This window comes from Cherax quadricarinatus, chromosome 23, assembly GCF_038502225.1.
Source record: "Cherax quadricarinatus isolate ZL_2023a chromosome 23, ASM3850222v1, whole genome shotgun sequence".
Taxonomy (NCBI): Eukaryota; Metazoa; Arthropoda; class Malacostraca; order Decapoda; family Parastacidae; genus Cherax; species Cherax quadricarinatus.
In genome coordinates, this window is record NC_091314.1 from 1,153,155 (window position 1) to 1,176,621 (window position 23,467).

General features: G+C 46.8%; 1 protein-coding gene across 2 annotated transcripts in view; it reads right to left on the reverse strand.

The window, feature by feature from the left end:
• LOC128685602 (phosphatidylcholine:ceramide cholinephosphotransferase 1) overlaps window positions 1–23,467 on the reverse strand; it is a 136,717-nt gene that overhangs the window by 102,770 nt on the left and 10,480 nt on the right. The window contains exon 1 of one of the 2 annotated variants that reach the window (XM_070087741.1): window positions 5,473–5,618. The exons of the other annotated variant lie outside the window; for it this stretch is intronic. Coding sequence (XP_069943842.1) covers window positions 5,473–5,492 — 20 coding nt within the window. The 5' untranslated portion in view covers window positions 5,493–5,618. Of the gene's footprint in view, window positions 1–5,472; window positions 5,619–23,467 lie in introns of those variants that run through there. 2 annotated transcript variants of the gene reach the window in all.

The window sequence follows — 23,467 nt, forward strand, 5'->3', positions numbered from 1 at the left end:
GTTCTCGGTAGCGACTGAAGGTTCCCGGTAGCGACTGAGGGTTCCTGGTAGCGACTGAGGGTTCCCGGTAGCGACTGTAGGTTCCCGGTAGTGAATGAGGGTTCCCGGTAGCGACTGAGGGTTCCCGGTAGCGACTGAGGGTTCCCGGTAGCGACTTAGGGTTCCCGGTAGCGACTGAGGGTTCCCGGTAGCGACTGAAGGTTCCCGATAGTGACTGAGGGTTCCCAGTAGTGACTGAGAGTTCCCGGTAGTGACTGAGGGTTCCCGGTAGTGAATGAGGGTTCCCGATAGTGACTGAGGGTTCCCGGTAGTGACTGAGAGTTCCTCGTAGTGACTGAGGGTTCCCGGTAGTAACTGAGGATTCCCAGTAGCGACTGAGGGTTCCCGGTAGTGAATGAGGGTTCCCGTTAGTGACTGAGGTTTTCCGGTAGTGACTGAGGGTTCCCGGTAGTGACTGAGGGTTCCCGGTAGTAACTGAGGGTTCCCGGTAGCGACTGGAGGTTCCCGGTAGTGACTGAGGGTTCCCGGTAGCGACTGAGGGTTCCCGGTAGCGACTGGAGGTTCCCGTTAGCGACTGACGTTCAAGTCACTTTTATCTTACCAAACAAAAGACGGGCAATTGTAAGTGTGCTACTGCTGTTATCATAGTCGGCGTCTCTCTTTCACGCACACACACACACACACACACACACACACACACACACATACGCAGCTTTAAGAAGAGGTACGATAAGGCTCTTGGAGCCAGGAGAGTTGACCTAGTATGCAGGGCCAGGAACTGCGACTCGATCCCTGCAACCTCATATAAGTGAGTAAACACACATAAATATGTACAACCCGACTCGCCAACAAGAAAGTCTAAATAAGACAAGGAGGAGACACTTTACAGTATCTTAAGTTACCTGTAACCATAATACCACAATATGAGTCGCTTTAGAAAGACGCAAGTAACCTAAAGACGTAAGTAACGTAATCAGCTAGAGTTACAGTGATTTCGTAACTCTTATATCAACACTTGGGATATTCCCTTTGCACCTGATGGCCGCTGCTGTTACAAACACCGGGTTGCCTCTTTCTTTCCTTACGGCTGCTGCCCTTTGTTTATGTTTGGGGGCATTGTGTCGGAGGTCTGTAAGTGAATATTTAGGTAGTTGTAATATTATAATCTATTTATAAATTATTTAGCAAAGGTATGTTACCTGGTGTATAAGACGCACCTCTGCGATCACACCTCTCAGGGACAGGTTACGATACAGAGAGGTGTTTTTCTCAGTATATCAACTATAAGTTTAAGCCCCATTTTAGTGATTAAATTCTCCTTAACTGGTGGTGAACAGAGAACATGGGCACTTAATGACTCCTGTTGTAGTCGCTGGGCTTCGAACTCACTTCAGCAATGGAAATAAGTCAAGAACCCCAATGGAAATAACTCACGTTATCTGACTTTTGCAGGCTATCCTGAAGGGTAATCTACACATATGCTGGTAAGTAAGATAATTTATGTACCTGTATTTATGTGTACCTCTACCTGAATCAACTTACTTCTCCCAGGTTCGATGGATACAACCGTGAACATTAGTTAAGACTATTTGTTTACCGCCATGCTTGTGTTTGCCTCCGGGTAGGACTGCAATAATTTTTATCTGCATCGTTCTTGTGTGGACCTATGAATGGCTATGGGCAATAGCTTGTGTATATATTTATTTTACAATTATCTGATTTTACCAGTCCGATTCAGTCAACCAATAGCATGAGAGCTGGCTCTGCCAGCCGAGGTGACGTTGTGCTTGGCCACCCGGCTGTGGGTCATCAAAAAGCCTTGGGGATAATCTTTAAACTGCACGACATGGCCTAGTGCATGATGCCAATGAGACTTTGATCCAAGGAAGTGGATGTGTTTTCCCGACTGGGAACTACCCCTGTGTATATACAGCTATACACATCTCTCTGTGTATATATATCATAAATACATATGTAAAAGGTATACATGCATTTGCTCAATATCATGAACATAGGTAAAACTCTCTCATCAATATAATCATCAATATAATCATCAATATATACTTATTCTCAATATCTGTATTCATCTCAAATGTTAATCACTTCACTGTGTCCGCCTAAGATTAATAATCAAAACTGGACGTCTTCTCTACATGACTTATTAAAACCATATAACATGACCTAACACAATACTGTAGACTCTTGTATTCATTGTACTGTTATTGCCTTAATAATCTTAAGTCAATTTTGTTTCCCAGAAATGCTCAGCATACAAAGAGGCTTTTGGCATGTACACCCAACTACTATATTCCTTTGTATAAACATGTATCATGTAAAAATAAATTATTATTATTATTATTATTATTATTATTATTATTATTATTATTATTATTATTATTATTATTATTATTGACCCCCGAAACCCTCTCCAGGTATACATCTCTCAGTGTATATACTCTTCACAACACCTGGAGAATCAGGGGGGTGGGGGTAATCAGGCTTCATCTAAGAAAGGAGAAGTGTATCTTTAAGTCCATGGATCAAGAGCCCATCTCCAGCACCAATGCGATGGCACCATTACTGACACAACTATTCTAACATTTGGCGAGACAATGACATCGTATTAGCACGCGGATATTGTTTGTATGTTTGTGAACGCAGGCAGTAGAAAGCTGGGCAGGAAGGCAGGCAGTAGGAAGCTGGGCAGGAAGGCAGGCAGTAGGAAGCTGGGCAGGAAGGCAGGCAGTAGGAAGCTGGGCAGGAAGGCAGGCAGTAGGAAGCTGGGCAGGAAGGCAGGCAGTAGGAAGCTGGGCAGGAAGGCAGGCAGTAGGAAGCTGGGCAGGAAGGCAGGCAGTAGGAAGCTGGGCAGGAAGGCAGGCAGTAGGAAGCTGGGCAGGAAGGCAGGCAGTAGGAAGCTGGGCAGGAAGGCAGGCAGTAGGAAGCTGGGCAGGAAGGCAGGCAGTAGGAAGCTGGGCAGGAAGGCAGGCAGTAGGAAGCTGGGCAGGAAGGCAGGCAGTAGGAAGCTGGGCAGGAAGGCAGGCAGCAGGAAGCTGGCAGGAAGGCAGGCAGTAGGAAGCTGGGCAGGAAGGCAGGCAGTAGGAAGCTGGGCAGGAAGGCAGGCAGTAGGAAGCTGGGCAGGAAGGCAGGCAGTAGGAAGCTGGGCACGAAGGCAGGCAGTGGGAAGCTGGGCAGGAAGACAGGCAGTAGGAAGCTAGGCAGAAAGGCAGGCAGTGGGAAGCTGGGCAGGAAGGCAGGAAGTGGGAAGCTGGGCAGGAAGGCAGGCAGTGGGAAGCTGGGCAGGAAGGCAGGCAGTGGGAAGCTGGGCAGGAAGGCAGGCAGTGGGAAGCTGGGCAGGAAGGCAGGCAGTAGGAAGCTGAGCAGGAGAGGCAGGCAGTAGGAAGCTGAGCAGGAGAGGCAGGCAGTAGGAAGCTGAGCAGGAGAGGCAGGAAGGCAGGCAGTAGGAAGATGAGCAGGAGAGGCAGGAAGGCAGGCAGTAGGAAGATGAGCAGGAGAGGCAGGCAGTAGGAAGCTGAGCAGGAGAGGCAGGCAGTAGGAAGCTGAGCAGGAAGGCAGGCAGTAGGAAGCTGAGCAGGAGAGGCAGGCAGTAGGAAGCTGAGCAGGAGAGGCAGGAAGGCAGGCAGTAGGAAGCTGAGCAGGAAGGCAGGAAGGCAGGAAGGCAGGAAGGCAGGCAGTAGGAAGCTGAGCAGGAGAGGCAGGCAGTAGGAAGCTGAGCAGGAGAGGCAGGCAGTAGGAAGCTGAGCAGGAGAGGCAGGAAGGCAGGCAGTAGGAAGCTGAGCAGGAAGGCAGGAAGGCAGGAAGGCAGGAAGGCAGGAAGGCAGGAAGGCAGGAAGACAGGCAGTAGGAAGCTGAGCAGGAAGGCAGGAAGGCAGGAAGGCAGGCAGTAGGAAGCTGAGCAGGAGAGGTAGGAGAGGCAGGCAGTAGGAAGCTGAGCAGGAGAGGCAGGCAGTAGGAAGCTGAGCAGGAGAGGTAGGCAGTAGGAACCTGGGCAGGAGAGGCAGGCAGTAGGAAGCTGAGCAGGAGAGGCAGGCAGTAGGAAGCTGGGCAGGAGAGGCAGGAAGGCAGGCAGTAGGAAGCTGAGCAGGAGAGGCAGGCAGTAGGAAGCTGGGCAGGAAGGCAGGCAATGGGAAGCTGGGCAGGAAGGCAGGCAGTAAGAAGCTGGGCAAGAGAGGCAGGCAGTAGGAAGCTGAGCAGGAGAGGCAGGCAGTAGGAAGCTGGGCAGGAAGGCAGGCAATGGGAAGCTGGGCAGGAAGGCAGGCAGTGGGAAGCTGGGCAGGAAGGCAGGCAGTAGGAAGCTGGGCAGGAGAGGCAGGAAGGCAGGCAGTAGGAAGCTGGGCAGGAAGGCAGGCAGTAGGAAGCTGGGCAGGAGAGGCAGGAAGGCAGGCAGTAGGAAGCTGAGCAGGAAGGCAGGCAGTAGGAAGCTGAGTAGGAAGGCAGGAAGGCAGGCAGTAGGAAGCTGAGCAGGAGAGGCAGGCAGTAGGAAGCTGGGCAGGAGAGGCAGGAAGGCAGGCAGTAGGAAGCTGAGCAGGAGAGGCAGGCAGTAGGAAGCTGGGCAGGAAGGCAGGCAGTAGGAAGCTGAGCAGGAGAGGCAGGCAGTAGGAAGCTGGGCAGGAAGGCAGGCAGTAGGAAGCTGAGCAGGAGAGGCAGGCAGTAGGAAGCTGAGCAGGAGAGGCAGGCAGTAGGAAGCTGAGCAGGAGAGGCAGGAAGGCAGGCAGTAGGAAGATGAGCAGGAGAGGCAGGAAGGCAGGCAGTAGGAAGATGAGCAGGAGAGGCAGGCAGTAGGAAGCTGAGCAGGAGAGGCAGGCAGTAGGAAGCTGAGCAGGAGAGGCAGGAAGGCAGGCAGTAGGAAGATGAGCAGGAGAGGCAGGAAGGCAGGCAGTAGGAAGATGAGCAGGAGAGGCAGGCAGTAGGAAGCTGAGCAGGAGAGGCAGGAAGGCAGGCAGTAGGAAGATGAGCAGGAGAGGCAGGAAGGCAGGCAGTAGGAAGATGAGCAGGAGAGGCAGGAAGGCAGGCAGTAGGAAGATGAGCAGGAGAGGCAGGCAGTAGGAAGCTGAGCAGGAGAGGCAGGAAGGCAGGCAGTAGGAAGCTGAGCAGGAAGGCAGGAAGGCAGGAAGGCAGGAAGGCAGGCAGTAGGAAGCTGAGCAGGAGAGGCAGGAAGGCAGGCAGTAGGAAGCTGGGCAGGAAGGCAGGCAGTAGGAAGCTGAGCAGGAGAGACAGGAAGGCAGGCAGTAGGAAGATGAGCAGGAGAGGCAGGAAGGCAGGCAGTAGGAAGATGAGCAGGAGAGGCAGACAATAGGAAGCTAGGCAAGAGAGATAGGGAGGCAGGAAATAGGGCAAAAGGAGAGGTAGGGAGGCAGGAAGTGAGGTAAGAGAGGAGACGGAGTCAGCGGCGACATTGTTGCTTCAGGTACAGCAGCCAGACACAGTTGATGATGATATATCAACAACACTCACACTAAGGCTATCTTCTCCATGGTGGGTCACGCTGTAGGTGGTACCTCTCCCGGCCAGGGCCACTGCAACACCCACCTACACAGATCACAACCACCTACACAGATCACGATTCATGAGGTAAACATGTGGATGTGGAGTCGCTCTCCCTCCCCCCGACCTTCCAGCCCTCCCTCCTCCCTCACACTGGCGCCCAGCTGAGTCACACTGACGTCATAGCTGGCACACCATCACGAGACCTCTGACGTCACTATCTTCCAGCTAATCACCTGCCAGTTTTCACACGCCGCAACCTTCAAACGTGACGTCACTATCTCCTGGCCAACCACCAGCCGGCTTCCACAACCGGATTCAGCTTCAGCCGTGACGTCATCGCGTCTACAGCCAATGAGGAAGCCTCTGATTGAGGCGTTACTAGAGGTTCAGCCAATAGAAGAGCTTCTAGCCAACTTTATGATATCACCTTCTATTCAATTTAGCACTTTTGTTTATTGCGTGAAATGTCAAGTTTTAATTCTTGCCGCCGCCTACAAGCACTCTCCTGCACAGTAATAACGGGTGAACCATGTATATAATAATAAATTATATGGTCACATTAAGGTGATGGAGGGATCTCTCTCCCTTACCTAATTGTACTCACCTACTTGTGGTTGCAGGAGTCGAGTCTCGGCTCCTGGCCTCGTCTCTCCGCTGGCTGCTACTGGGTTCACTCTCGTGGCTGCGTCAACTATGTTTGGATTCTGCCTCTACCACTCCGCTGTCTAAGGTCGTTCCACGTCCTGACCGCTTTAAGGTTAAAGAAATATTTCCTAACATCCCTTTGACTCCCGAGTACAGTTATTGAGGCTAAAACGTTGTGTAGTTTTAAAAATAGGTTAGATAAATACATGAGTGGGTGTGAGTTGGACCTGACTAGCTTGTGCTGCTGGGTCTGGTACCGTGCTCCTTCCTTGAGTGGAGGTGACCAGACTGGGTGGGTAATCCGGCAGGGGGGTCATTGGTCTAATCCGGGGAGGGGGGGGGACATGGACTTGTTCCGCATGGGTCAGTAGGCCTGTTGCAGTGTTCCTTCTTTCTTATGTTCTTATGTTCATTTGTGCTTTTAACATCCAGCTGTGACCTCGTGTACCTGAGACCCGCCTCTCAAACACACACTCCCTCTTCACCCTGTCAGTTCCTCAGTATTTTATACGTCGTGATCATGTCACCTCTGGTCCTACTGTTCTCCAGTGTCGTCAGGTTTAACATCTCTAGCCTCAATATATCATACCCATCCCCTCTAGGACTAGTTTCGTTGCAGATCTTTGTGCTGTTTCCAGCTGTACCAGCTGTACCAGCTGTACCAGCTGTACCAGCTGTGGGTCACAGTTGACGACAGTCTTGGAACACAACTGCTACTATCACTCTCCTTCCTCCAATCTCTACATTTAAGACTTCTAAATGAGATAGATTTTAAATTTCTATTTGTTATCTTGTTGAGTTGTTATCCTGAGTTATCCTGCGGCATCATATGTAAATGTCTTCTAGAAATATATTATAGAATATGTTAGGGTTTTTACCTTATTTAATAAGCATAGAAATAATAAGAATAATGTGGTACACGGGTGTGGGAAACACCTGTGGCAAACAGGTGTGGTAACACAGGTGTGACAAACAGCTATAGGAAACAGCTGGCATTTGGCCAGTTAGCTGTATTTTCCTGATGTCAGAACCTGTGTTGAACGTGAGTCATCCCAGGAATATTTGATCACTAATGATGACGTCACACACAAAACTACTGACGGTTTCCTTGATGCCGATGAGGGCTCTTGATCCAAGGAAGTGGACCTATTCTCTCCAGTACTGATAGCTCTGTTAAAATAACAGATCCAACTAGGCTGAGCCGAGGCAAGAATGGAGTCTCCGTGGATGATCTACCTGAAGAATGTTTTCGGGGGTCAACGCCCCCGTAGCCTGGCCTCAGACCAGGCTTCCTGGCCAACCAAGGCTTTATCAACCAGGTTAACGCTAGCCGCATGCAGTTCAACGTACGAACCACAGCCTGACTGACCAGGAACTAACTAGAGCAACTTAACATGTTGCCTCTTGAAGACAGTCAGGAGTCTGTTGGTAATCCTCTTTATCTGAGGAAAAGGGGAGAGCAGGTAAGCCAAGGCAATGCTGCACATTCAGAGTGAAGAGTGAACTAGTACCTAGTGTAGTGGTGTACAGCCTCTGGACTCCAGCAAGCACCAGATGCACCTCGGTGTTCCAACCTTCTTATTTGCCCCGCTTGCAAGATTTACCACGCGATTCTACACAGTCGTATTTCACTCTCAAGATACGAACATCATAACTGGAGCTCTGAGATTTTCATTCATATTTGTCTCAACTTCAGCAGCAACATCGTGCATTCTATAGACCCTCTGCATCACTGGTGTTTTCTCAGAAGCAAATGTAACGTGATTGATGTGTCAGAGTGCAGCTGACACTTCATCTCTTACAAAAGTCAGTATCAGACGAGAAGATTAAGATCACAATACCGTGGCTGGAATAATTCATTACTGGCAAAAAAAGTGGAGAGGGAAACTTCAGACAACGTTTCCGTCCACACTGGACCATTATCAAGTAACGAAGCTAGAATACGTAGACATGGGAATCTGGGATGGGGTATACATACGTAGCAATGGACCCAGTACACTCCCTTGTGGTAGGCTGGCACTGAGTGCTTCCATTACTCTGCTCCATTAAGAACTACGTTAAGAGAAGGAGATTGAGTATAGTTACTCATGTGTCAAGTTAGTCGGTGGTTGATAGGTAAGACACATATGCAACAGTTAGGTATCTTTATTTCGAAACGTTTCGCCTACACAGTAGGCTTCTTCAGTCGAGTACAGAAAAGTTGATAGAAGCAGAAGAGACTTGAAGACGATGTAATCAGTCCATCACCCTTAAAGTTTGAGGTGGTCAGTCCCTCAGTCTGGAGAAGAGCATTGTTCCGTAGTCTGAAACAATATGGAGTTGACGATACGGGATACGGACTCACAGGTAAGTACCCACGAGGGGCGAGGGGCAAGTGGGGACAGTGCGAAGAATAGACACAGCATCAGCAACACGGCCACTTGATACTGGAGTTCCGCAGGGAAGTGTCCTTGGTCCCCTGCTCTTCCTCATATACATCAATGACCTACCAAACGTATCCCAACACCTAAAACCCATTCTCTTTGCTGATGGTACGACTTATGTCATCTCTCACCCTAATCTTGCCACCCTTAACACCATTGTGAATGACGAGCTGATTAAAATATCGACTTGGATGACAGCCAACAAACTTACGCTTAACACTGACAAAACTTACTATATTATGTTTGGTAGCAGAGCAGGAGATGCACAAATTAACATTAAGATTGACAACACTCTAATTACCAGAAATAATGGGGGAAAATTCTTAGGCTTATACCTTGACAATAACCTGAATTTCAGCACCCATATCCAGCATATAGCCAAAAAAGTATCCAAAACGGTTGGGATCCTCTCCAAGATACGATACTACATGCCGCAAAATGCCCTTCTCACACTATACCACTCACTTATTTATCCATACCTCACCTATGCTATTTGTGCTTGGGGATCAACTGCAGCAACACACCTAAAGCCAATAATAACCCAACAAAAAGCTGCAGTAAGAATAATCACTAAATCCCATCCCTGGCAGCACCCCCCCCCCACTCTTCAAAGATCTAAACTTACTCCCAGTTCAGTACATCCACACTTACTACTGTGAAATCTATATCTACAGGGCCTTAAACTCTAATATCAACCTTGACCTTAAACGCTTTCTTGATAGTTGTGACAGAACCCATAGGCATAACACCAGAAACAAACATCTCTACGACATTCCCCGTGTCCGACTAAACCTTTACAAAAATTCAATGTATGTCAAAGGCCCTAAAATCTGGAATACCCTACCTGAGAACTCTAGAACTGCAGACACATTCATCACCTTCAAAACTACAATTAGAAAACATCTTATCTCCCTGATACACCCCGTCAACTAACTTCACGAATACCACCTGGTGGTTCACACTTACACTCGCACACTCATTTGACCATAAACAGAAATATTAATCTCAGTCTTAATATAATGAATCCTGTGATACTCCAATACTGAAACTATATACTGTGCCAAAACAAAAGCATTCACACTGCTAAACTCACAAAATAGTATTTAGTCACTTAGCCATAATACCAACTTACCTCATAATTTGTAATATTTTACATTTAAGAATAAAACTAAGTATGCCCGAAATGCCTAGCCATGCTAAGCGTTCTAGTGGTACACTCTGTAATCTCAATTTTACTACATGTAAACCAAACAATAACCAAATTTCTGTAAACTCAGCATTGTAATCCTTATAGAGAATAAACTTTGAATTTGAATTTGAATTTGAAGAGAGAAGAGTCAGGACTAGACCCAACTGCTAAGCTTGGATAAACAACGAAGACGACAGAAAGACAACCGGGACTCTGCGGGTGCTGACTGCAGCTTGCTGGAAGCACATCAACTTGCAATGACTGGATACGGTTCAGGGACACGTTACTGCAAAGGCGACGCAAACGCACATCGCAAGCACTTCAGCCCGAAAACGCACAAAGACACAGCTCTACGGCAATGGCACTTTTAAGTTATTTGAATTTTTAAGCAAAAGTCAGGTAATTTATTTGTATTGTGGTGGAGGTGCCGGATCACACAACGATTGAAAAAGATTTACATCATTGTAAGGACGTCTGAGAGTATCTGCTAAGTATGTAGTCCAGTAGTCATGGTACGCTTCAAGTCTGTCAAGTTGTTTGTCTCTAAGTGTCTTCCAGTATACGTTCAAGGCTGGTGTGTTTGTCGTGAGGTGGAGAGATTCACTGGTGAATGTGATAGACCAGAAGCACCTGGAGCTTTTTTCGGAAGGTGTGTTAGTAAGGAGTGAACATCATTTACAGTAAAAGGAGAGTTTAGAGGATGCGTGGAAGATAGGGTGTTTAGGTTTATGATTGGATCAGGATTGGTTAAATCTTCATGGTTGGATACCCATCTCTCTATGTCTAATGTATGTGCTATGACAGCTTGGTCTGGTGGATGTGGGTGGAAGATGTTTTCCCATATATCTTTGAAAATATGTACAGCTTCAGCAGGGTCAGAGATCTGTCTGTTGTTGTGATTTATGTGTCTAAAGGTTGTGGATCGAGGGGTGCCTGTAAGTCTCCGAATGGATGACCAGAATGCTTTGGGATCTCTTGTACGCTGTACATCTGTTGTGTTTATAACTGATTGCCAATGTCGGGCATGGTCATCATCTAGGCTATGGATGATATGTGTACGTTGAAGTGACAGGATGGAGCCTTATATAGCGCCAGGAGGTGAGACGTAGGTCACTTTGGGAGGTCAGGTCCCTCTCAAATCCAGTCGTTCTCACTAGTAGAGGTTGTCGAAGTTGATGTCTGTACCAAGATACCCTTGTGTTGCAGTGTCTGACAGATTGAACATTAAAATGGTATAAAATACCGACAGGTTGATAGGTAAGACACATATGCAACAGTTAAACATCTTTAATTCCTGGCGCTATAAAAAGCTCCATCCTGTCACTTCAACTCCATATTGTTTCAGACTACGGAACAATGCTCTTCTCCAGACTGAGGGACTGACCACCTCAAACTTTAAGGGTGATGGACTGATTACATCGTCTTCAAGTCTCTTCTGCTTCTATCAACTTTTCTGTACTCGACTGAAGAAGCCTACTGTGTAGGCGAAACGTTTCGAAATAAAGATACCTAACTGTTGCATATGTGTCTTACCTATCAACCTGTCGGTATTTTATACCATTTTAATGTTCAGTCGGTGGTTCCTGATGCTTGTAGCTGTACCAAAAGTCAATGTAGCCTCACTCGTGTCCGGTGCTACCGTGTCCAATGCCTGGTACCACAGTGCAGATGTCAGCTACACAAGGTACCCCAGCCTTATACAGCTACACAGGGAAGGATACAATTGTATCACAGCCGTACACAGCTACACAATAAAGGTAGGTAGGGTACAGAGGTACCACAACCCTACACAGCTGCACAAGAAAGGGTACAGCGGTACCACAACCCTACACAGCTGCACAAGAAAGGGCACAGCGGTACCACAACCCTACACAGCTGCACAAGAAAGGGTACAGCGGTACCACAACCCTACACAGCTGCACAAGAAAGGGTACAGCGGTACCACAACCCTACACAGCTGCACAAGAAAGGGTACAGCGGTACCACAACCCTACACAGCTGCACAAGAAAGGGTACAGCGGTACCACAACCCTACACAGCTGCACAAGAAAGGGCACAGCGGTACCACAACCCTACACAGCTGCACAAGAAAGGGTACAGCGGTACCACAACCCTACACAGCTGCACAAGAAAGGGTACAATGGTACCACAACCTCCAACAGCTACACAGGGAACATTCATCCCGGCAATACAGGAGAGGTTGGTGCCAGGAGCAGCCAGGCAACACGGGGATAAGAGGAGCCAGAGGCATGTAAACAAAACAAGTGCCACACCACTGGTGACACACCTCATCTGGTTATTATTAGAACAGTTGCGCTGTACATTCCAATGTACCACTACCACATCTACCACCACCATAACCACCACTACAATTACCAGCAAGGTCACTGCCACAACGAACTCCATGTCTGCCTCGTACGCACATCCCCCCACACGTGTGTGTGTATGTATGTATGTGTGTGTGTGTGTGTGTGTGTGTGTGTGTGTGTGTGTGTGTGTGTGTGTGTGTGTGTGTGTGTGTGTTATGTACTGAACCTTGTTGTACACATAAAATAAATATCTTATGTTTTGTTATTCTAGTGAGTGAAGACATACCTGTTCCGTGTAAGTCAAGTTGCAACACTGACCAGGACCTTCACACACATGCACTCGTCACGGGACCTTCAATAAATTCATTGGCTACACTTAGTGTCTGTTGTGTTGGGGGTTAATGATTGAGAATGTTGATGTGAGTAATGACTGCATTAATCATGCTCGTGCGAGTGTGTTTTAACGCGAGTAATGACTACATTTATTATTCTCCTGTCAATGTGTGTTGATGTAAGGATTACATTAGTTATGCCCGGACTTACACCAGTCTTATGGTCAGTAGTTAACATTGTGTTATTTTGACTTTTCTTGTCTCTGATTTAATGTATTTATTATGCACTTCATACCCATGGTGTGGGTGGTGGCCAGAAGATTATAGCGGCAAGCAGTAACAGCCTCTTTGATCAGGCCCTGATCCACCGGGAAGCCTGGTCGTGGACCGGGCCGCTGGGGTGTTGATCCCCCGGAATACCATCCAGGTAGACTCCAGGTAGACTCCAGGTAGACTCCAGGTAGACTCCAGGTAGACACTCCAGGTAGACTCCAGGTAGACTCCAGGTAGACTCCAGGTAGACTCCAGGTAGACTCCAGGTAGACACTCCAGGTAGACTCCAGGTAGACTCCAGGTAGACTCCAGGTAGACTCCAAGTAGACTCCAGGTAGACTCCAGGTAGACTCCAGGTAGACACTCCAGGTAGACTCCAGGTAGACTCCAGGTAGACTCCAGGTAGACTCCAGGTAGACACTCCAGGTAGACTCCAGGTAGACTCCAGGTAGACTCCAGGTAGACTCCAGGTAGACTCCAGGTAGACTCCAGGTAGACTCCAGATAGACTCCAGGTAGACTCCAGGTAGACTCCAGATAGACTCCAGGTAGACTCCAGGTAGACTCCAGGTAGACTCCAGGTAGACTCCAGGTAGACTCCAGGTAGACTCCAGGTAGACACTCCAGGTAGACACTCCAGGTAGACTCCAGGTAGACTCCAGGTAGACTCCAGGTAGACTCCAGGTAGACTCCAGGTAGACACTCCAGGTAGACTCCAGGTAGACTCCAGGTAGACTCCAGGTAGACTCCAGGTAGACACTCCAGGTAGATTCCAGGTAGACTCCAGGTAGACTCCAGGTAGACTCCAGGTAGACTCCAGGTAGACTCCAGGCACATAATGGCTCCAGGAACTGGATAATGAACAGTTTACATATTTATATCTTTCTATTACCTGGAGTTTACCTGGAGAGAGTTCCGGGGGTCAACGCCCCCGCGACCCGGTCTGTGACCAGGCCTCCTGGTGGATCAGAGCCTGATCAACCAGGCTGTTACTGCTGGCTGCGCGCAAACCAACGTACGAGCCACAGCTCCTGACTTGACGCTGTCCGTTACTGTATAAATCATCCTTATTAACTAAATCTCCCTTATTACTCAGTGATTTTTTTTACGTGTTCTTCGTTCTAAATGCCGCAGACTGAACTTTTAGTAGACAGAAGCTTAAATAATGGATTTAAATTTAAAAGTTTAGATTCAGAATATAAGTTAGTAAACACGGGATGGGGGGAGAGACAGAATTACTGTTGAACTGATCAAATTAGAGGGTAGTCAAGGCCGGGTAAATAATCCGGTCTACAGCACTTGGCGGGCAAATATATTGGTGATAATATTTAGATATATATACAGCAACTGTCTCACCATGATCCTCCAGAAATACACTTTATTCACCCTTAAATACAGTTCCATGAGGTGTGTGTGTGTGTGTGTGTGTGTGTGTGTGTGTGTGTGTGTGTGTTTCACTGTCACCAGGATTGTGAGAGAGACACCTTCCCCACAGGTAGTGTGTACAGTGCCACAAGTCATGTGTACAGTGCCACAAGTCATGTGTACAGTGCCACAAGTCATGTGCACAGTGTCACAAGTCATGTGTACAGTGCCACAAGTCATGTGTACAGTGCCACAAGTCATGTGTACAGTGCCACAAGTCATGTGCACAGTGTCACAAGTCATGTATACCGTGCCACAAGTCATGTGTACAGTGCCACAAGTCATGTGTACAGTGCCACAAGTCATGTATACAGTGCCACAAGTCATGTGTACAGTGCCACAAGTCATGTGTACAGTGCCACAAGTCATGTATACAGTGCCACAAGTCATGTATACAGTGCCACAAGTCATGCATACAGTGCCACAAGTCATGTATACAGTGCCATAAGTCATGTATACAGTGCCACAAGTCATGTATACAGTGCCACAAGTCATGTGTACAGTGCCACAAGTCATGTATACAGTGCCATAAGTCATGTATACAGTGCCACAAGTCATGTATACAGTGCCACAAGTCATGTGTACAGTGCCACAAGTCATGTATACAGTGCCACAAGTCATGTGTACAGTGCCACAAGTCATGTATACAGTGCCACAAGTCATGTATACAGTGCCACAAGTCATGTCTACAGTGCCACAAGTCATGTGTACAGTGCCACAAGAGATGTGTACAGTGCCACAAGTCATGTATACAGTGCCACAAGTCATGTGTACAGTGCCACAAGTCATGTATACAGTGCCACAAGTCATGTGTACAGTGCCACAAGTCATGTATACAGTGCCACAAGTCCTCTTCAGTGCCACAAGTCATGTGTACAGTGCCACAAGTCATGTATACAGTGCCACAAGTCATGTATACAGTGCCACAAGTCATGTATACAGTGCCACAAGTCATGTATGCAGTGCCACAAGTCATGTGTACAGTGCCACAAGTCATGTATACAGTGCCACAAGTCATGTGTACAGTGCCACAAGTCATGTATGCAGTGCCACAAGTCATGTGTACAGTGCCACAAGTCATGTATACAGTGCCACAATTCATGTATACAGTGCCACAAGTCATGTATGCAGTGCCACAAGTCATGTATACAGTGCCACAAGTCATGTATACAGTGCCACAAGTCATGTATACAGTGCCACAAGTCATGTATACAGTGCCACAAGTCATGTATACAGTGCCACAAGTCATGTATACAGTGCCACAAGTCATGTATACAGTGCCACAAGTCATGTGTACAGTGCCACAAGTCATGTATACAGTGCCACAAGTCATGTATACAGTGCCACAAGTCATGTATACAGTGCCACAAGTCATGTATACAGTGCCACAAGTCATGTATACAGTGCCACAAGTCATGTATACAGTGCCACAAGTCATGTATACAGTGCCACAAGTCATGTATACAGTGCCACAAGTCATGTATACAGTGCCACAAGTCATGTATACAGTGCCACAAGTCATGTATACAGTGCCACAAGTCATGTGTACAGTGGCACAAGTCATGTATACAGTGCAACAAGTCATGTATACAGTGCCACAAGTCATGTATACCGTGCCACAAGTCATGTGTACAGTGCCACAAGTCATGTATACAGTGCCACAAGTCATGTATACAGTGCCACAAGTCATGTATACAGTGCCACAAGTCATGTATACAGTGCCACAAGTCATGTATACAGTGCCACAAGTCATGTATAGAGTGCCACAAGTCATGTATACAGTGCCACAAGTCATGTATAGAGTGCCACAAGTCATGTATACAGTGCCACAAGTCATGTATACAGTGCCACAAGTCATGTATAGAGTGCCACAAGTCATGTATACAGTGCCACAAGTCATGTATACAGTGCCACAAGTCATGTATACAGTGCCACAAGTCATGTATACAGTGCCACAAGTCATGTGTACAGTGCCACAAGTCATGTATACAGTGCCATAAGTCATGTATACAGTGCCACAAGTCATGTATACAGTGCCACAAGTCATGTGTACAGTGCCACAAGTCATGTATACAGTGCCACAAGTCATGTGTACAGTGCCACAAGTCATGTATACAGTGCCACAAGTCATGTGTACAGTGCCACAAGTCATGTGTACAGTGCCACAAGTCATGTGTACAGTGCCACAAGTCATGTATACAGTGCCACAAGTCATGTATACAGTGCCACAAGTCATGTGTACAGTGCCACAAGTCATGTATACAGTGCCACAAGTCATGTATACAGTGCCACAAGTCATGTATACAGTGCCACAAGTCATGTATACAGTGCCACAAGTCATGTATACAGTGCCACAAGTCATGTATACAGTGCCACAAGTCATGTATACAGTGCCACAAGTCATGTATACAGTGCCACAAGTCATGTGTACAGTGCCACAAGTCATGTGTACAGTGCCACAAGTCATGTATACAGTGCCACAAGTCATGTATACAGTGCCACAAGTCATGTGTACAGTGCCACAAGTCATGTATACAGTGCCACAAGTCATGTATACAGTGCCACAAGTCATGTGTACAGTGCCACAAGTCATGTATACAGTGCCACAAGTCATGTATACAGTGCCACAAGTCATGTGTACAGTGCCACAAGTCATGTGTACAGTGCCACAAGTCATGTATACAGTGCCACAAGTCATGTATACAGTGCCACAAGTCATGTATACAGTGCCACAAGTCATGTATACAGTGCCACAAGTCATGTATACAGTGCCACAAGTCATGTATACAGTGCCACAAGTCATGTATACAGTGCCAAAAGTCATGTATACAGTGCCAAAAGTCATGTATACAGTGCCACAAGTCATGTATACAGTGCCACAAGTCATGTATACAGTGCCACAAGTCATGTATACAGTGCCACAAGTCATGTATACAGTGCCACAAGTCATGTATACAGTGCCACAAGTCATGTATACAGTGCCACAAGTCATGTATACAGTGCCACAAGTCATGTATACAGTGCCACAAGTCATGTATACAGTGCCACAAGTCATGTATACAGTGCCACAAGTCATGTATACAGTGCCACAAGTCATGCATACAGTGCCACAAGTCATGCATACAGTGCCACAAGTCATGCATACAGTGCCACAAGTCATGTATACAGTGCCACAAGTCATGCATACAGTGCCACAAGTCATGTATACAGTGCCACAAGTCATGTATACAGTGCCACAAGTCATGTATACAGTGCCACAAGTCATGCATACAGTGCCACAAGTCATGTATACAGTGCCACAAGTCATGTATACAGTGCCACAAGTCATGTATACAGTGCCACAAGTCATGCATACAGTGCCACAAGTCATGTATACAGTGCCACAAGTCATGCATACAGTGCCACAAGTCATGTATACAGTGCCACAAGTCATGTATACAGTGCCACAAGTCATGTATACAGTGCCACAAGTCATGTATACAGTGCCACAAGTCATGTATACAGTGCCACAAGTCATGCATACAGTGCCACAAGTCATGTATACAGTGCCACAAGTCATGTATACAGTGCCACAAGTCATGTATACAGTGCCACAAGTCATGTATACAGTGCCACAAGTCATGCATACAGTGCCACAAGTCATGTATACAGTGCCACAAGTCATGTATACAGTGCCACAAGTCATGTATACAGTGCCACAAGTCATGCATACAGTGCCACAAGTCATGCATACAGTGCCACAAGTCATGCATACAGTGCCACAAGTCATGTATACAGTGCCACAAGTCATGCATACAGTGCCACAAGTCATGTATACAGTGCCACAAGTCATGTATACAGTGCCACAAGTCATGTATACAGTGCCACAAGTCATGCATACAGTGCCACAAGTCATGTATACAGTGCCACAAGTCATGTATACAGTGCCACAAGTCATGCATACAGTGCCACAAGTCATGTATACAGTGCCACAAGTCATGTATACAACTCAAAAAATAATGTAAACGTATCAGTCGACACTGAAATAATTACCAAATTATATATCCACGAGACATGTTCTTTCTTTTCTCCTTCCCATCCACTCTTCTTCACCTCCTTCTCCTCCTTCACCTCCTTCTCCTCCTTCTCCTCCTTCACCTCCTTCACCTCCTTCACCTCCTTCACCTCCTTCTCCTCCTTCACCTCCTTCACCTCCTTCACCTCCTTCTCCTCCTTCACCTCCTTCACCTCCTTCACCTCCTTCACCTCCTTCTCCTCCTTCACCTCCTTCACCTCCTTCACCTCCTTCACCTCCTTCTCCTCCTTCTCCTCCTTCACCTCCTTCACCTCCTTCACCTCCTTCACCTCCTTCTCCTCCTTCACCTCCTTCACCTCCTTCACCTCCTTCTCCTCCTTCACCTCCTTCACCTCCTTCACCTCCTTCACCTCCTTCTCCTCCTTCACCTCCTTCACCTCCTTCTCCTCCTTCACCTCCTTCACCTCCTTCACCTCCTTCACCTCCTTCACCTCCTTCACCTCCTTCACCTCCTTCACCTCCTTCTCCTCCTTCACCTCCTTCACCTCCTTCACCTCCTTCTCCTCCTTCACCTCTTTCACCTCCTTCACCTCCTTCACCTCCTTCACCTCCTTCACCTCCTTCTCCTCCTTCACCTCCTTCACCTCCTTCTCCTCCTTCTCCTCCTTCGCCTCCTTCACCTCCTTCACCTCCTTCACCTCCTTCTCCTCCTTCACCTCCTTCACCTCCTTCACCTCCTTCTCCTCCTTCACCTCCTTCACCTCCTTCACCTCCTTCACCTCCTTCTCCTCCTTCACCTCCTTCACCTCCTTCACCTCCTTCACCTCCTTCACCTCCTTCTCCTCCTTCACCTCCTTCACCTCCTTCACCTCCTTCACCTCCTTCACCTCCTTCACCTCCTTCTCCTCCTTCACCTCCTTCACCTCCTTCACCTCCTTCACCTCCTTCTCCTCCTTCACCTCCTTCTCCTCCTTCACCTCCTTCTCCTCCTTCACCTCCTTCACCTCCTTCACCTCCTTCTCCTCCTTCACCTCTTTCTCCTCCTTCACCTCTTTCTCCTCCTTCACCTCCTTCTCCTCCTTCACCTCTTTCTCCTCCTTCACCTCTTTCTCCTCCTTCACCTCCTTCTCCTCCTTCACCTCCTTCTCCTCCTTCACCTCCTTCTCCTCCTTCACCTCCTTCTCCTCCTTCACCTCCTTCTCCTCCTTCACCTCTTTCTCCTCCTTCACCTCTTTCTCCTCCTTCACCTCCTTCTCCTCCTTCACCTCCTTCTCCTCCTTCACCTCCTTCTCCTCCTTCACCTCCTTCACCTCCTTCTCCTCCTTCACCTCCTTCACCTCCTTCACCTCCTTCACCTCCTTCACCTCCTTCACCTCCTTCACCTCCTTCACCTCCTTCTCCTCCTTCACCTCCTTCACCTCCTTCACCTCCTTCACCTCCTTCACCTCCTTCACCTCCTTCTCCTCCTTCTCCTCCTTCACCTCCTTCACCTCCTTCACCTCCTTCACCTCCTTCACCTCCTTCTCCTCCTTCACCTCCTTCACCTCCTTCACCTCCTTCACCTCCTTCACCTCCTTCACCTCCTTCACCTTCTTCACCTCCTTCACCTCCTTCACCTCCTTCACCTCCTTCTCCTATTTCACCTCCTTCTCCTCCTTCACCTCCTTCACCTCCTTCACCTCCTTCACCTCCTTCTCCTCCTTCACCTCCTTCACCTCCTTCACCTCCTTCTCCTCCTTCACCTCCTTCTCCTCCTTCACCTCCTTCTCCTCCTTCACCTCCTTCACCTCCTTCACCTCCTTCTCCTCCTTCACCTCCTTCACCTCCTTCTCCTCCTTCACCTCCTTCTCCTCCTTCACCTCCTTCACCTCCTTCTCCTCCTTCACCTCCTTCTCCTCCTTCACCTCCTTCACCTCCTTCACCTCCTTCTCCTCCTTCTCCTCCTTCACCTCCTTCTCCTCCTTCACCTCCTTCTCCTCCTTCACCTCCTTCTCCTCCTTCACCTCCTTCTCCTCCTTCACCTCCTTCTCCTCCTTCACCTCCTTCTCCTCCTTCACCTCCTTCTCCTCCTTCACCTCCTTCACCTCCTTCTCCTCCTTCACCTCCTTCACCTCCTTCTCCTCCTTCACCTCTTTCTCCTCCTTCACCTCCTTCTCCTCCTTCACCTCCTTCTCCTCCTTCACCTCCTTCTCCTCCTTCACCTCCTTCTCCTCCTTCACCTCTTTCTCCTCCTTCACCTCCTTCTCCTCCTTCACCTCCTCCTTCTCCTTCACCTTTTTAATCCCTTTCTTATTCTTTTACTTTCAAGTCTTCATGATGACTCTTCCAGATCTACGTATGTTCACCTGACATCACTAAGGTCCTGCCTTACACATCTTGTAGTGGTCATTATACTTCTTGTTGTCTTACACATCTTGTAGTGGTCATTATACTTCTTGCTGCCTTACACATCTTGTAGTGGTCATTATAATTCTTGCTGTCTTACACATCTTGTAGTGGTCATTATACTTCTTGCTGCCTTGCACATCTTGTAGTGGTCATTATACTTCTTGCTGTCTTACACATCTTGTAGTGGTCATTATACTTCTTGCTGTCTTACACATCTTGTAGTGGTCATTATACTTCTTGCTGTCTTACACATCTTGTAGTGGTCATTATACTTCTTGCTGTCTTACACATCTTGTAGTGGTCATTATACTTCTTGCTGCCTTACACATCTTGTAGTGGTCATTATACTTCTTGCTGTCTTGCACATCTTGTAGTGGTCATTATACTTCTTGCTGTCTTACACATCTTGTAGTGGTCATTATACTTCTTGCTGTCTTACACATCTTGTAGTGGTCATTATACTTCTTGCTGTCTTGCACATCTTGTAGTGGTCATTATACTTCTTGCTGTCTTACACATCTTGTAGTGGTCATTATACTTCTTGCTGTCTTGCACATCTTGTAGTGGTCATTATACTTCTTGCTGTCTTGCACATCTTGTAGTGGTCATTATACTTCTTGCTGTCTTACACATCTTGTAGTGGTCATTATACTTCTTGCTGTCTTACACATCTTGTAGTGGTCATTATACTTCTTGCTGTCTTACACATCTTGTAGTCATTATACTTCTTGCTGTCTTGCACATCTTGTAGTGGTCATTATACTTCTTGCTGTCTTGCACATCTTGTAGTGGTCATTATACTTCTTGCTGTCTTGCACATCTTGTAGTGGTCATTATACTTCTTGCTGTCTTACACATCTTGTAGTGGTCATTATACTTCTTGCTGTCTTACACATCTTGTAGTGGTCATTATACTTCTTGCTGTCTTACACATCTTGTAGTGGTCATTATACTTCTTGCTGTCTTACACATCTTGTAGTGGTCATTATACTTCTTGCTGCCTTACACATCTTGTAGTGGTCATTATACTTCTTGCTGTCTTGCACATCTTGTAGTGGTCATTATACTTCTTGCTGTCTTACACATCTTGTAGTGGTCATTATACTTCTTGCTGCCTTGCACATCTTGTAGTGGTCATTATACTTCTTGCTGTCTTACACATCTTGTAGTGGTCATTATACTTCTTGCTGTCTTACACATCTTGTAGTGGTCATTATACTTCTTGCTGCCTTGCACATCTTGTAGTGGTCATTATACTTCTTGCTGTCTTACACCTCTTGTAGTGGTCATAATACTTCTTGCTGTCTTGCACATCTTGTAGTGGTCATTATACTTCTTGCTGTCTTACACATCTTGTAGTGGTCATTATACTTCTTGCTGTCTTACACATCTTGTAGTGGTCATTATACTTCTTGCTGCCTTGCACATCTTGTAGTGGTCATTATACTTCTTGCTGTCTTACACATCTTGTAGTGGTCATTATACTTCTTGCTGTCTTGCACATCTTGTAGTGGTCATTATACTTCTTGCTGTCTTACACATCTTGTAGTGGTCATTATACTTCTTGCTGTCTTACACATCTTGTAGTGGTCATTATACTGCTTGCTGCCTTGCACATCTTGTAGTGGTCATTATACTTCTTGCTGCCTTGCACATCTTGTAGTGGTCATTATACTTCTTGCTGTCTTACACATCTTGTAGTGGTCATTATACTTCTTGCTGTCTTGCACATCTTGTAGTGGTCATTATACTTCTTGCTGTCTTGCACATCTTGTAGTGGTCATTATACTTCTTGCTGCCTTGCACATCTTGTAGTGGTCATTATACTTCTTGCTGTCTTACACATCTTGTAGTGGTCATTATACTTCTTGCTGTCTTACACATCTTGTAGTGGTCATTATACTTCTTGCTGCCTTGCACATCTTGTAGTGGTCATTATACTTCTTGCTGTCTTACACATCTTGTAGTGGTCATTATACTTCTTGCTGTCTTACATATCTTGTAGTGGTCATTATACTTCTTGCTGTCTTGCACATCTTGTAGTGGTCATTATACTTCTTGCTGTCTTACACATCTTGTAGTGGTCATTATACTTCTTTCTGCCTTGCACATCTTGTAGTGGTCATTATACTTCTTGCTGTCTTCCACATCTTGTAGTGGTCATTATACTTCTTGCTGTCTTACACATCTTGTAGTGGTCATTATACTTCTTGCTGCCTTGCACATCTTGTAGTGGTCATTATACTTCTTGCTGTCTTACACATCTTGTAGTGGTCATTATACTTCTTGCTGTCTTACACATCTTGTAGTGGTCATTATACTTCTTGCTGCCTTGCACATCTTGTAGTGGTCATTATACTTCTTGCTGTCTTACACATCTTGTAGTGGTCATTATACTTCTTGCTGTCTTACACATCTTGTAGTGGTCATTATACTTCTTGCTGTCTTGCACATCTTGTAGTGGTCATTATACTTCTTGCTGTCTTGCACATCTTGTAGTGGTCATTATACTTCTTGCTGCCTTGCACATCTTGTAGTGGTCATTATACTTCTTGCTGCCTTGCACATCTTGTAGTGGTCATTATACTTCTTGCTGTCTTGCACATCTTGTAGTGGTCATTATACTTCTTGCTGCCGTGCACATCTTGTAGTCATTATACTTCTTGCTGTCTTGCACATCTTGTAGTGGTCATTATACTTCTTGCTGCCTTGCACATCTTGTAGTGGTCATTATACTTCTTGCTGTCTTGCACATCTTGTAGTGGTCATTATACTTCTTGCTGTCTTGCACATCTTGTAGTGGTCATTATACTTCTTGCTGTCTTACACATCTTGTAGTGGTCATTATACTTCTTGCTGTCTTGCACATCTTGTAGTGGTCATTATACTTCTTGCTGTCTTGCACATCTTGTAGTGGTCATTATACTTCTTGCTGTCTTGCACATCTTGTAGTGGTCATTATAC